At 29.1% G+C, this 15,191-nt stretch overlaps 1 protein-coding gene across 1 annotated transcript in view; it reads right to left on the bottom strand.

Annotated features, from left to right (window-relative positions):
• The window catches only part of LOC136072137 (ER membrane protein complex subunit 8-like), a 39,785-nt gene extending 36,672 nt beyond the window's left edge, over nt 1-3,113 (bottom strand). Inside the window, exons 1-2 of the mRNA XM_065820635.1 lie at nt 2,820-3,113; nt 2,632-2,708 (exon numbers count right to left, since the gene is read on the bottom strand). Of these exons, the coding sequence (XP_065676707.1) occupies nt 2,632-2,708; nt 2,820-3,017 (275 nt within the window). The 5' untranslated portion in view covers nt 3,018-3,113. The remainder of the gene's footprint in view (nt 1-2,631; nt 2,709-2,819) is intronic.
• Nucleotides 3,114-15,191: the final 12,078 nt, after the last annotated feature.

The raw sequence follows: 15,191 nt of genomic DNA, 5'->3' as shown, positions 1-15,191 counted from the left end.
TATAATGGTTTACATAATATATCTTAATAAAGGTTTGGTGGATTTTCCTGAAATTTAGAACTTAAATAGATTTTTGCTCAATTTATTATAAATCTATAAAAGATTATAGATTTATAATAGATTTATAATAGATTGATATTCTTTATAGATATTTAAAGTCTCATAGACTTATAGATAATAGCCTCATAATCTAATAAATATTGCCTCATTTATCCAATTTTATTTAAAATTATTGATTTTTGAAGCTAAAATGGAGGCTGTCACCTGAAATGAATTAATAGTGATAAATTATTTCTAATACAATACAATTTAGAAACATAACGAAGAAAATGGTTTTTGAGTTTTCAAATTGTTTTGCTTGTATTTCAAACCTTATAAATTGTTTTGTTAAGTTAAAATTCATTTTCATTATTTCAAATTGTTAAATGCTTTACATTTTTACAAATTAGTTTTTGGACTAAACAAATGGTGTTTTTAAAGTTTTTAGTTAAGGTTGTTTTTTAAGAAATCATATAACATGCATGAATTTTTTTGCTTAGTTAATTATTTAGCTGGTGATATTATCAATAAAAAATATAAACAAAGATGGAGAAATAAAACATTAAAGAAGTTCTCAAATAATCATTTTCAAAAAATTTTGAAGAAAACTTTATTCTATTTATCTCGAAGATATTTTTAGTAAACAGCATGTGAGTAAATTTAAATATGTTAAAAATTAAAAGCTATAAAGATTTAATTGTTTGTTTTATTGCAGAGTGTATGTTCCCCCATGTAAGCTATGCCCTAGTATTCAAGCATTAAAATGTTGTTTAGTCCATGAGTTTATAGACCATGAGCTAAAAGAAGATGTAGTATTCAAGGAAAGACCATACAACACTACTGTTACAATCTACAACATTACTGTTACAAACATACAACCATACAACACTACTGTTACAATCACCACTAAATGAAATAATGATTATCATGATATCATTGACAATTTTACAACTTTTACCAACTTAACCATTTTTAGCAAAAGGAAAAAGTAGAACCTTGAATATATCTATGATACCGCCAATACTTAAAAAAATATTGAAAAAAAAAAAAAACCAAAACGTATGCCTAATTTTAGTATATTTTGCTGAAAATTATCAATTTGTTATCCATTATGAGATTTGTAGCAAAAGTCAATTTTCACTTTTTACAATTGTAATTTATTTTCAAGAGAAACAAGAAGATGTAACCAGATATATTTAAAAAAATGACGCATTATGTGTGAAGTATTTTTCTGATGGCTGTGCTGCACAATTTAAAAACTTCATTAACCTTTAATATCAGAGTAAAGATTTTGATTTAAATGCTGAATGGGTATTTTTTGCTACCAACCATTGAAATCCCCCTGTGATGGTGGAACTGTTAAAAGAATAATTTGTCAAGAAAATATAAAACAAGTAACTACTGCACAGTACACTTTTATAAAGTGTAAATTGCTGTCATTTGCTGTAAGTTATCTTTAAAAGAGGAAACAACTTGAAAAACTTGAGCAAAAAAATGTTTTGGTGGAAGAACACAAGGATATATTATCATTTTATTCATTTTAGTAGTTCAAATAAGTAAGTTATAAAAAAACAACTGTGGATACACATACTAAAGTATTTTATATTATTACAAAAATCAAAAATAATAAAGAGATTTCATTAAACATTGTTCATTAAACATTTTCAAAATTAAAAGTTGTTGGATAATGATTGGTGAAGGTGTAATTGAACTTGATATAAAAGTCAGATTCAGGCATTTACATTGACCAGATAAAAATTTCTTTTAGTCAATAAAAAATAATAAGTTCTAGGTGCTCAATTCCTCAAGTTATACACATAATTTCTATTAGGTTGTACAAACAATTTGTCTGAATTAAATTTAAAAATATAAACAGTCAGTAACAAATAAATAACTTTTTTCAAATCTGGTGGGGGAGAAGGGAAGAGATTTGCTTCTCTCTTGACCCCCTCATATGTCCATGACTAAATATGTCCTAAAATAGTTAACAGTATATTTAAGTTTCAGCTTAATAAAATATTCAATCACCTTTGTTACAAAATTAAATTTTTTCAAAAACTCGAAAAAGATGTTATTAGTGAGTGCTTATTTTGATCAAATATCACAAAGAAAACATCTAACTTTTTAGTAGACCAAAGATAAATTAATTATAGATATTTTTCCAACGGAATTTGGGTGACATTTTAGCTCAAAAAATCAATAATTTATGAGTCATATTTATAAATAAAAGTGGCTCTTCTTGAGACTTTCAAGTCCTTAGAGTAGTATTTTTGAATTTTAGAGCAAAAATTTATTTAAGCTCCAAATTTTAGGAAAATCCTCTAAACTGTTTTCAAGTTATTAAGTCAAATTTGCTTTGTTGTCTCTTAAGATTACCACAAAAATGCCGAATCAGCATTATTTCAGCTAATGACACCTCAACAATTAATGCACATTTTTAGCTAAAAAATTTTCAGTTATCATTTTTTAATATGACTGCAAATGATGTTAAACTAAAACAATTCTGAGACATATGGGTGACAAATTTTTTTATGTGGATGATTTCATATAGAACGACTTAAATGTTAACATTAAACGTCAATTATTAACTACCTTTTATCTTCAATATTCTCATTTGCTTGATAATAACCAACTATATTAATTTTTTGACGTTGACAATAAAAATCAATCTATAAAAATGAAAATTCATTAAACTAAGTACTTAATGTTTATTCTGTAAGTTTAATTGATGCGTTTCAGTTAAGCCAAAAAATTGTTTTAAATATATTTAAAAATCATACTTGAGTCAAAGCTACTTCCAACATAGGCGCTAAACCTAAACATTGATGGAACAGAGGAATAGCGTCCAAAATCCGCATTTTTCCATTATCATTTGGATCACAGACTCCTAGGAGAACTCCATTTACAGCTTTATGTGGATACCTAGTAGCATGTAGAAGTATTTTTGAATAAGATCTTGGAGAAAAAGAAATTTCCATTTTAAAGTATTTTTATTATGAATTTAGCATTTAATATAATATAAAATGTGTTTGTTTTTAACCATTTTGTTCAGGGTTAGCGTTCTTTTGAATGATTCAAAATAAGATTTTGAGTATTTGATAAAGCACAGGCCAGAAAAGTTATTGTCGATATACCTAGTAAATACTACTTGCTATATCGAAGATAATATCTTTCCGAGTCTGCGTTTTATTGAAAATGTAAAATCTTACTTTGAATCATCCAAAAGAACGCTAAACATTCGGTGAATTATTTCTTATCAATTGTATACCGTACAATAGAATATAATACCGTACATCACAGTACCGTAGATTTATACCGTACTAATACCGTAGGTTACCGAATAGATGTTGAAACTTTTTCTTATTTTATTTTTATTTATTTATTTTTGCCAGCAACCATTTACAATTTAAGGTAACTTTCGACATATAAAACTTTTACAAAAGATTTAAAAATATTAAATACAAATACATTTGATCATATATAGTAGTTACGAAACCGGAGAACCTGAAGAAGAAAAACGGTTCAGGCTTGTAAAATGGTTCCATAGCATTAGGCCAAGATAAGAAATGGAGAATCTCGTAAGTTTTTATATACAGAAAGGTTTTACGGGTAATGTATCGGCTTGTGTTTTAGGAAAAATAGTTTTGAAAACCTTTAGAGTTTTTTTAAACTGATGTTAAAATATAAATTGTGACTTTAAATATGTTTATTTCATAAGTACTAAGAGCCTTCGTGCTTCTTAAAAGAGGTTTAGCAGATTTTGAAAATAAATAATTTTTGCTGCATGATTCGAGTTTAGATTTGCTTGTTCTATTCCAAATAATATTACCATAAAATAAATAATTATTGATGAAAATATAACTGAGAATGTTGATATTTTAGTACAAAAATATTTAATATAATTTCATCTATTAAAATACCAAGTAAGTTGTTTTTGAAAAAACGCTCAATTTTGATGTTAATTGTATATTGCATTGGTAAGAATTTAGGAATATATTGAAACTTTCGTTTAGAATGAAACAAGAAAAAACTTGGTGTTTAAAGATAGATTGTTAGCGTTAAGCCAGTTTGCTATTTGTTCTTCGTTTGCTACTAAAAATAGAGAGATAATTTTACAGTGAGAATAAAATAAGTGATGTTGTCTACAAACATGATAGATATAATATTTGATGTTCTATAGAGATCGTTGACATCGTTGATTAAAAAAACATATTAGATACAATAAAGAAGATTTTTTTCATTAAAAAATGCAAATAGTCTACTATAAATGATAGCTCGAGGATATTTGAAAAAACAAGTAACATCGATATAGGTTAATAATTTGTAACGAGACTGTTTTAAAAATGGGTGTAATAATTTCAACTTTTAGTTTATCTAGAAAAACACTTGTTTTGAGCGATTTGTTGAAAGTATATAATAAAACTTCTTTAATAAATCCATAGCAATCTTTAATTATGCTAGCTGAAATAAAATCATAGCCTGTTTCTTCATTTGTGTTTAATTTTTTCATCGAGTCATCAAGTTCTTTACAAGTTAGTTTTTGAAACGTTTAGTTTTTATCAGACTTTAATAGATAGTTCGAAAAATGTGCAAGAGTGTATTTAATTATACTGGCTAAGTTTCAAACTGTATTGACAAAAAACTTGGTGTAAAATCGGGGGCAACAAAGATTTATATCAGAAATCTGTCTGTCGTCTACAATAATTACTCTTGGTATAAATTTGTTTTGTTTTTGTTTTTACTAAGAACCACTTTTATAGCATCCCGCGTTTTTTTTTTTTTTTTTACGTTTCCTTTTAGTTCTAATAGTTTGTTTTTGAAGTTTTTGTAGTTCTGGCTATTTTTTTAGTTCTTTCATACAAACGTTTGTGCCCTGAGTAATTATGTTTGTCATAATCTTTCTTTTATTTAATAAATCGTATATATAGCTTTTGTTTTCGTTTTGAAGACTTAAATCGGTTTTTTAGAGAAGCAAGGATTAAGTACACTACTTATAGTTTTAATACGGCTTGATTTATTAGGAAAATACTTATCGTACAAATTGAAAAGTTTCTCCAGAAAAAGGTTGTGACTGTTATTAGCACATGTCTCGAGAAAAATAAAGTTCCAATTTACAGAATACAACTCTTTTTTTAAGTAAGAATCCTTTTTAAATATATATATATATATATATATATATATATATATATATATATATATATATTTTTATCATTTTTGTTTTTTGAAAATTGAAAAGACTGGGACGGTCAATTATGTCATCAATTATATCACTTCTAATAATACCAGATTGAAAAATGGAGTTGTAAATAAATGTTGTTATTGTTGTTGTTACTGTTATTATTGTTGTTGATGAAGTTGTTACTACAATCCTCTCTTAACTCGTTAACTCTAAAACTTGAGTCTTGTAACAAATTAGAGAAACAAGTTCAGCGCGGTACTACCAGAAATGAGAAGTAGTAAACTTTGTCGTGCTTCTGGCCTCATTAGAAAGTTCCGCTTAAAGAAGTTAAGATATTAATTGGATATGAAAAAAAATAAAATTAAAAACCTTTTTTTTTAAACTTTATAAACTTTGATTTTTTTAACAAACTTAAAAAAAACTGAGATTAAAAATGATAAGAATATTTATTTATAAAAATAAAATAAAATTTTACTATTTAAAGTGTTGTGTTTACAGTTTTAGAATAAAGCCAACCAAGAGTGCTGTAACACCAAATCTAACTGTTACGTACAAGAATATTTCTCAATGTACCAAATCACAATGGTGCTTACATAGCAAAACTGATTATCAATTGTTTAGAGGAGTTATAACTGCAACTACTCTGGAAATATACTTTCAATCCTCTCTGGATCAGAATTTTGGAAGCACTTGAGTACAGAAACTTTGCTAAAAAAATTACCTGTAAATAGTAATATTGGTTTATTGAAAACATATTGCCTAGTTTATAAGTTATACTAATCTTTAGGCAAGATCATGGTCAAGTTGAGGATCATCACGATCACCCTGCTTCTAGTATCATGTAACCCAGTACTACCAGCCCTATGCCCTGCTGCCTTGTATGGTGTGCTTTCTAGGCAAATGCTAGGAGAAACAAACTGTGACTTAAAAATCCCCTGACCTAGGGGTCTTGGTTGAGCAAAAGCTAAAGATAATGTCTCGATAAAAATACTCATCATGGGTAGATTTTAACTGCATCCAGCTAAAATTCCTCTTCCTTGGGGCTCTTGGTTCAGTAAAGGCTAAAGATTGTGTCTCAATAAAAATTTTATCTTGACAAGGTTTTAACTGCATTCAGTTGCTATCTTGTATGAGACCTCCGAGGCAAAAACTTTAGAGGTATGCTGAAAAGTTCTGCTGACCAGCCTTAAATCTCTTTTTTATCTATCAGGCTGGCGTAGACGAAAACCTTTGATACATTGTTTCCTGCCTAAGATGATAAATGCTGCATGTTCTTGACTCTACTCATAGGTTTTTTGCTTGTGCCTCCTTTGTTTTGGCTATGTAACTCTTTCTGTTATCTCCTAATGAGTTTATAGCCCTAAAACTCAGTTTAATGGTTCTGAGGTCGGCTGGTAGTAAGGTTTCCCGAACTCTGTGGTTCTCAGAGAGACTGATTCTATGAACAGCTGCAAAATATCAGAGTATTAAAAGTGATATGTTTCTCATGGATGGAGTCCCTTTTAATACTTTCGGTGTGCATTTTTGAAGCCATATAAGGAGCCCTATGCAACTTCACTTAATTAACATGACTGAGAGAATTGCATAAAACCCTTACAACTTAGGGTTAATTAACAGGACTTAGACAAATGCATAGCTCATTGCTTAGGAAGCGGTGCTCCATCTTCAAATGAGTCAAGTTTTCTTTAAACTTAAAAAAAAAATTAAACATAAAAAACCATACCCACTATCTAACTGTTTTAATATATCATTTACAAATATTTGTGGTCTGCAAAGAAACCTTTCATCAGTTGAATCTTACCTCTTGCAAAATTCACAAGAATTGTTTGCTCTCAGTAAAACGAATTTAAATTCTACTATTCCTTCTTCAGATCTTAGTGTTGATGGATAATATCCTTGATTCGCAAAGACTCCAATAGTCACATACTTGGTTTGGTGGTATACATACACATCAATTCACCTATTTATCATGAAATCAGGGTCAAACTCTTTAACCATTCTTTTATGTGCTTCCGCTTAGCACCATATCACTCTATCACCTTTCTCTTTGTTCTTTTTTGTTCTCCTTCTTTCCAAGACTGTGCTCTTTTAAATGTAAGCTTTGATCAAATTGGCCATGCCCTTTCTCTTTACTCCTCGTTCAATATTGTTGTTATTGGTGACTTTAATGACGCCACTAACCCAGCTGGCAATAAATCCAAAAACTTCTGCAGTTTTCAATCTCTTACTCAAATAGTTAACTTTGTGACTCGTTTTCCTGACAACCCAAATCTTTTACCTTCAATCTTTGTTCAGTTTCTCCTTTTTATTTCTTAGATGGTTCTGACTATGCAATGATTTCTATAAATCTTTCATCTTGTAATTCTTCTTCATACTCACCCTATCATCTCGCTATTTACTGCTATCCTAAAGCTGACTAGAATTCTTTTCGTGATTTTTTTTGTGACTGTCCTAGTGCTCTTTTCTTTTTTAGCTGAAAATGCGTCTCCTTCGTAACATCCTAGATTCAGGCTGGAATAGGTGCTTTATTCCTTATCGTCAGTTCTAAGTCAAGCCTCATTCTACTCCATGGTTTTCATCTTCTTGTACAGCTGCTATATCTAATCATAATTATTTTTTTCATCTTTTACAGAAGAACAGCTATTTATTATTGCAAGAAACTGATGTAAAAAGGTGCTGTCTAATGCTGAGCTACATTATTTTCAGTTCACTATCTCGTATTTTATCTCATAAGTTAGACTCTAGAAATTTTTGGATAATCTTCAACAGCGTCATTAACAAGGGCAGTTCTAACATTCTATCTCTCATTTTCATATCTATCATTCTCTCTATTCTATCTATTCTATCTATTCTATCTCTCATTTTCAAATCTATCATTCATCTCTGATCTTATTACCTTTCCCAAGGATAGGGTAGAACTATTTGTGAAGAGCTTTTTTTCTAATTCGATTCTTGAATCTTATGACCGCTATTTTCCTTTCATTCCAATTAAACAGGTTAACCCATTGTTAGACATTCAAATCACTCCAGCTTCCGTTTCTAAAGTTATATCTTGATTAAACTCTTCTATGGCTTTTGGTCCAGACAACGTTTCTGTCATAGTCTTACAAAATTTTTCTCAAGAACTCTCTTTAATTCTCAAAACTATTTAACAAGTGCTCGACTGAGTCTTGTTTTCCTGCCTGCTGGAAAATGGCATTAGTTGTTCCAATTTTCAAAAATTTCTCCGAAGAACATTCTGACCACTTCAATTATTGTCCATATTTTCTGTTATTAGCAAGGTCTTTGAGTCTTGAATTAACAAATTTTTCACATCCCATCTTGAATCAAACAACTTATTGTGAAACAATCAATACGGTTTGCGATCCTCTCGCTCTACGGCTGAATTGCTATTTGCTGTGACTGAAAAATTTTATTGTGCATTAGATGGCGGCGGAGAGGCTAGGGTTATTGCTTTTTATATATAAAAGGCTTTCAACAAAGTTTCGCATGCTGGTCTTCTCCATAAGCTTGTTTCATCTAGGAAAGTTTTTGAGATCATCAAATCGTTTCTTTCTAACCACTTTATTAAAGTCATCTTTAAAGGTCAACACTTTTATTTATTTTCATTAACTTATGGGGTGCCTCAAGTTTTTATCCTTGGTGCTGTTTTATTTCTTATCTACATTAATGATCTTTGCGACAACCTTACATCTAAAGTATCTCTTTTGCTGATGACTAAACTTTATACTCCTATCTTGACAAAAAGTCTTCCCTGCACAATTGCTTAGAACAGGTAGCCGATCTTGAATACAATCTCAATTCTGTAACAGATTGGGGCTCACAATTAACTCCAACAAAAGTCAGTTATTAACTGCAAACAACTATCACTATACTGACGAAATTCCTATATTAGTGAATGGCATCCCTATTATTGAGTCCTCTTCTTTACGTCTTCTTTGGATATCGCTTACTACTGACCTTTCATGTAAACTATATATACAATCAATTGCTAAATTAGCATCTGCTAAGGTTGCTTCTCTTTATCGTGCTTGCCATTTTTTTCCTTCTGATTCCATTTTCTATTTCTTCTAACCACTTATTTGTCCCGGTATAGAATGCTGTTGTCATATTTGGACTGCTTATTCCAATAATGCACTTTCTCTTTTTAAGAAGTTCCAAAAACGCATAGTAAATGTAGTTGGACCTGCTCTATCTGTTAAGCTCAAGCCTTTTTCTTATCGTCGTAAAGTTGCATCCCTTTCTCTTTCCTATAAATAACATCATATTCGCTGCTTAAGTGAACTATTATCCCTAGTTCCATCAATTAAAATTCATTCTCGCTTGTTTTGTCGTTCAGCAAACCCTCATTCGTTTACTGTATTTATCCCTACATGCTCTAAAAACTTTTATTCATCTAGTTTTTTCCCCCGCTCTTCAACTCATTTGAACTCTCTCCCATCTTCATGTTTGTCTGACTCATAAAACCTACAAGTCTTTTGACAACCGTTTCCTCGCTTTCACCCCATAATGGGAAGCTCTAATATGTTCCTCTTGCTGATTTAACCACAATAATTCTAATAATGTCATCTTCAACAGCTAAAAACAAAAAGAACTTTTAGTACTCAATGCTTCATCAACAGGAAACTTCAAAATTCTCTAATAAATGACAGTGCCAAAAATGACGCTTTTGGCACTAACATTTATTATAGATGGGGTGTTGGTCTACTTGGGGTCCGGGTCTACATTCGGAGTTGTTTTGGGTAATTGTTCCGACCCTAGCTACTTGCACTAACTGGTGTGGTATATGTAAGCTACCAACTTTTCATCTTCGTCAATGACATATCAAGCAAGTTAAGTGTGTGGCTCAATTACAAGAGGTTTATTTCAGGTGTCTGTAATTTCTTTATTACTTTTGTTTTTTATAATAATATCAAATACTTCAGTACGTGTATCCACAGTTGTTTTTTTTTATATAAGTTATTGTATTTGAACTACTAGGAATAAAATGGTCAAATGGTCCGTGTGTTTTATCACATAAATATTTTTTTCTAAATGTGCTAGATTTTTCCAAGTTATTTCCTCTTTTAAAAATAACTTGGAACAAAATCCAGTTATTTTAGCTTTAAAAAAAAGAGAACATTAAATTAATATTCAAATTCTGCCAAAAAATACTCATTCATTCAGCATTTAAATTAAATTTTTACTGTGATGACAAAGATTGATAAAGTTTTTGAATTGTGCAGTGCAGCCATCAGAAAAATACTTCACATACGATACATCAGGTAGATTTTTTCTAGTTATCTTCTTGAATCTTGTAATCAAACCTTATGTCATGATCAACATTTTCTGAAAAGCAACAAGATTTTTTTGAAAAAATATATAGCTAATAACCGTAGCTTTAGAACAGTTATTAACGATTATGGATTTATATTTATTTTTTAATAGTAGTTTTTTAATATATAATTCAATTAGTTTTTAAGATACACAGTTTTTTGTAAGATATTTGTAGAATGTTATTTAATATAAGTTTTGTTAATATGAGACTTTTATTTGAACGACATTCAACTGAAGGGAACCAACTACAAAAATCTCTAATTGAGATAAAGTGAAAGGAACCAACTACAATAATCTCTAATTGAGATAAAGACATATAAAGTCATTATTTTAAAACTGTATTATAATAAGTTTGTTCCTTTTTGATAAGCATAAAAAAACTTGTTTTGAACTCAATGGCGATAAAATTTAATGATATGCTAAAATTTTAGATTGTTTCTTTCGGTTAAATGTTGTCCGTTTATTAAAAAATCTCCTATATGTGTTCGGATAAATTTCCTTGATGTTTATTAAAAAAAGAAAAAAAAACAACATTACGGAATGTGGTCAATGTTACGGAATGTGGTCAATGTTACGGAATGTGGTCAATGTTACGGAATGTGGTCAATGTTACGGAATGTGGTCAATGTCAGATAATTCACCGAAATTATTATAAGTTATTCATTTTTCTTTTTTTTTCAGACTTCTGGGTAGTGTTGTTACCACTCAATTCAATTTCAATTCAATTCATATATTCTGAAATAGTTGTTACATTCACGGAAGTTTACAAATAGTACATGTACAAATCTTAAGTAAAAACCTTGTAAATAAAATCTACTAAATATATTGTTAATGCTAATCGTAATAATCGTCCACAGCTGTAACAAAGCAAACATTAAAAGTTAAAGGAGTAAAATACTAATAATGATAATAATAAGAGTGGTAGTAGTAACAATAATAACAATACAATGATAAGAGTATAATAATAATAATAAAAATAAAATGACAACATTAAAAATAATTACAATAATCATAAAAAGAATAATAGTAATTTAGTATTAGTCACACACATACACCTTTTATTAATGTGATTTATATTATTATCATATTTTATTAATGTGATTTGTACTATACTGTGATTTATAAACTCAAATAGATAATCAAATATATTAATAACGTTGGTTATATAAAAACCTTACACGACAGTAATTAGGAAAATATCAGAATATAAAATTATGTTCATACACACATTATGTTACATACAGACATATATATAAAGATATATAAAAACACACACACACACACATATATATATATATATATATATATATATATATATATATATATATATATATACACACACATATATATATATATATATATATATACATACATATATATATATATATATATATATATATATATATATATACATATATATATATATATATACATACATACACACACACACACACACACACACACACACACACACACACACACACACATATATATATATACATACATATATATATATATATATATATATATATATATATATATACATATATATATATATATACACATACATACACACAAACATATATATACATATATATACTTACATACACACGCACACATATATACACATATAATTATATACACACATACACACATACACATCCATGTATACATATACACATACATACATATACACTCACACTTATTCACATGCGCTTATCACAAACACTTATACATAGATACACATATCTTTGGATTTATAAACTGTATTTGATTAGGAAGGAATGGAATAGGTTACTCTTAAAAACATAAATTGAATGAAGAGCTTTTAGGTCATAGGGAAGGTTATTCCAAGATTTTATACTTTGGTTTTTTATGGACTTATATCCATAAGTAACAGAACGATGATATAAGACTGCAAGATTGAGATTATCAGTTGATCGAAGATAGTATCGGTTATTTGCATTTTTTGGGAAGAATTTGTTGAAGGTAAGAGGTAGGTTTTTGTGTTGGTGGTTCCAGACAAACTGGGAATTCAAGAATTGAACAAGGTCACATAGTTTAAGGATCTTAGAAGTAAGATAAAGCACATTAGGATTGGATTTGCAATTCTGAAAATGTATTATTTTTAAAGCTTTGTTTTGAAGATGAGATATCCTTAAAACTTCTTGCTGTTGAGATTGTCCCCATATTTGACAAGCATATCGTATATGCGAGCCAAAAATGGCATGATATATGTTTAATAATGCTTTCAGATTGACATAATGGCGAACTTTAGCCAGCATTCCATTTGATCTGCTCAATTTTAAGGCTAAGTCTTTGAGGTGGGATACAAACGATAAGTTGGAATCAATTATAATTCCAAGATATTTTATTGAGTTTACAGGAATGATTTTCTGGCCACTTAATCTAAAGTTTAAATTTTTATTGATTTTTGTTTTTTTAGATTTGAATATGACCAGTTCAGTTTTGTTACAGTTGAGGGAAAGCTTATTTGAGCAAAGCCACTGAATTAAATTGGCAAGATCATGATTAATGTATTTGTTAATTTTTTTTAAAGATTTGTTGATAATGAGCAAGTTTGTATCATCAGCAAAGTGGTAAGGAGTTGCATACTTAATTGAGTTATTGAGGTCATTAATAAAGAGAAGAAAAAGTAGTGGTCCTAATACTGAGCCTTGAGGAACACCATTGGAACATTTTATTTGAGTAGATTTTGAGTCTCCGACTGAGACAAACTGAGATCTGTTGTGAAGATAGGAGGTAAACCATTTAAGAGGTATTCCTCTGATTCCATAATATTCTAATTTCTTGAGTAGGATAGAATGATCTACTGTATCAAAAGCTTTTTGTAGATCTACAAAGACACCGCATGCAAAGTTTTTATTATCGAGAGCTTTTCTAATTGACTCAGTAATTTTGATAAGTGAGTGAGTCGTGGAATGATTAGCACGAAACCCATACTGGTGTTTGTAAAGGCATTTAAATTTATTCAAAAATGCATAGAGCCTCTTATGCATAGCTTTTTCGAAGAGTTTGCTTAGGTTTGAAAGAAGAGAGATAGGTCGGTAGTTAGACATATCCATTATAGAACCTTTCTTAAATATTGGAATGACTTTAGCAACTTTGAAAGCATCTGGGAATAAACCGTTTTGAAATGAGTTATTTATAATAATACTGAGAGGTTTAGAAATTATGTCTGGAATAAGTTTAAGAAGGAATGTAGGAAGGCTATTAGGACCAAAGCTTTTTCCAGTTTTAAGAGTGGTTTTAATAAGACCAGAGATTTTCTCTGGTCTTATTAAAACCATTCTGATCATTCTCTGTGACAGGATCAATAAAGAACGTATTAGAATTTGGAGAGTTGAAATAGTCAGTAAATTTGGATGTTGAAGGTATGTTTTTGTTTTGAAGTTTGTTTTGGATAGTAACAAAAAAGTTGTTTAATATATTTGATACAGTAGTTGGATCTGTTATAATATTTTCTTTCAATTTAAGTTTGAGAATTGAACTATAGTAGGAAGGTTTTATATTAATGATTTCTTTTATCCCTTTCCAAGTATTCTTAATATTGTTTAAGTTTTTACTAAAATAGGTTGTGTAATAAGATTTTTTACTACTTTTTAGTAGATTGCTGATTCTGTTTCTATAAAACTTAAATTTAGAAAACAGCTCATTTTTAGTACTAATATCTTTACATTTTGTGTGTTTTGTATATAGTTTGTTTTTAATAGAAATAGATTTAAGTATGCCATTGGTGATCCATGGTTTCGATTTAAGTTTAATTTGCTGCTTAGTTAGTTTTTTGTATAGAGCATGTTGATCTAATATTTTTTTTAGGGTGATTAGTTTTTCTTGGAATGCAGATAAATTGAGCCATATGATCAGATATTGAAATAGTAAGATTGCCAGAGATTTGGTCAGGTGAATTGAAGTTTATAAATACTATTAACCACTATATAAACCAATATATAAACCACTATTAAATAGTTCGAATGTCGAGTAAATTGACTAATACATTTTAAAAATCGACTAAGTCGACTAAAATTCGGTTGAGTCGAAATATGGGAATAGTTTTTTGAAATAAATTGTCATAATAATATTTAAGTAATTTATTTTCGTTTTCTATTCTTTAACATCATTTTATTAAACGTTAATGGAGCAAAACAATATGAGAGAACCGCCACTCCGACAACTGGACAATTTATTATCAGACCCCATTGGTGTAGGTACTGTCTTAAATATTTGCTATACATCAAAGTCTTTACAATCATATTTACTATGTGATTGTATAGAAAATATTTTGATTTTGGAGCTTCACAACTTAATTTTGCCCCAGGGCCCCAAGCCTGATTAAGGCGGCCCTGTAAAAAAGTATTTATGAAAATTAAAAGCATCGAGTAATTAAAAGAAAAAAAAATAATGAAGTACATCACCGATTGTTTAATTAGGTATAATTGTTTTCCTTTCTTTTTATGTAGTTATTAAGGTGCTCCCAGAAGTCCTTATGGTCTTACTACAAAAGCACCGGAAAAAGCCTAGATAATGCTAATATGCTATAAATTAGATAAAACTTTAAAAGAATAAACAAAAAATAAGTAATAGTTATAATTAGAGATGTCATAGTTCCTTTAATAGACATTCACTACGTACACTG

This window comes from Hydra vulgaris, chromosome 15 (genome assembly GCF_038396675.1).
Source record: "Hydra vulgaris chromosome 15, alternate assembly HydraT2T_AEP".
In the NCBI taxonomy this organism is placed as follows: Eukaryota; Metazoa; Cnidaria; class Hydrozoa; order Anthoathecata; family Hydridae; genus Hydra; species Hydra vulgaris.
The sequence above is the reverse complement of the archived record's forward strand: the minus strand, read 5'-3'. Positions and strand labels throughout refer to the sequence as shown.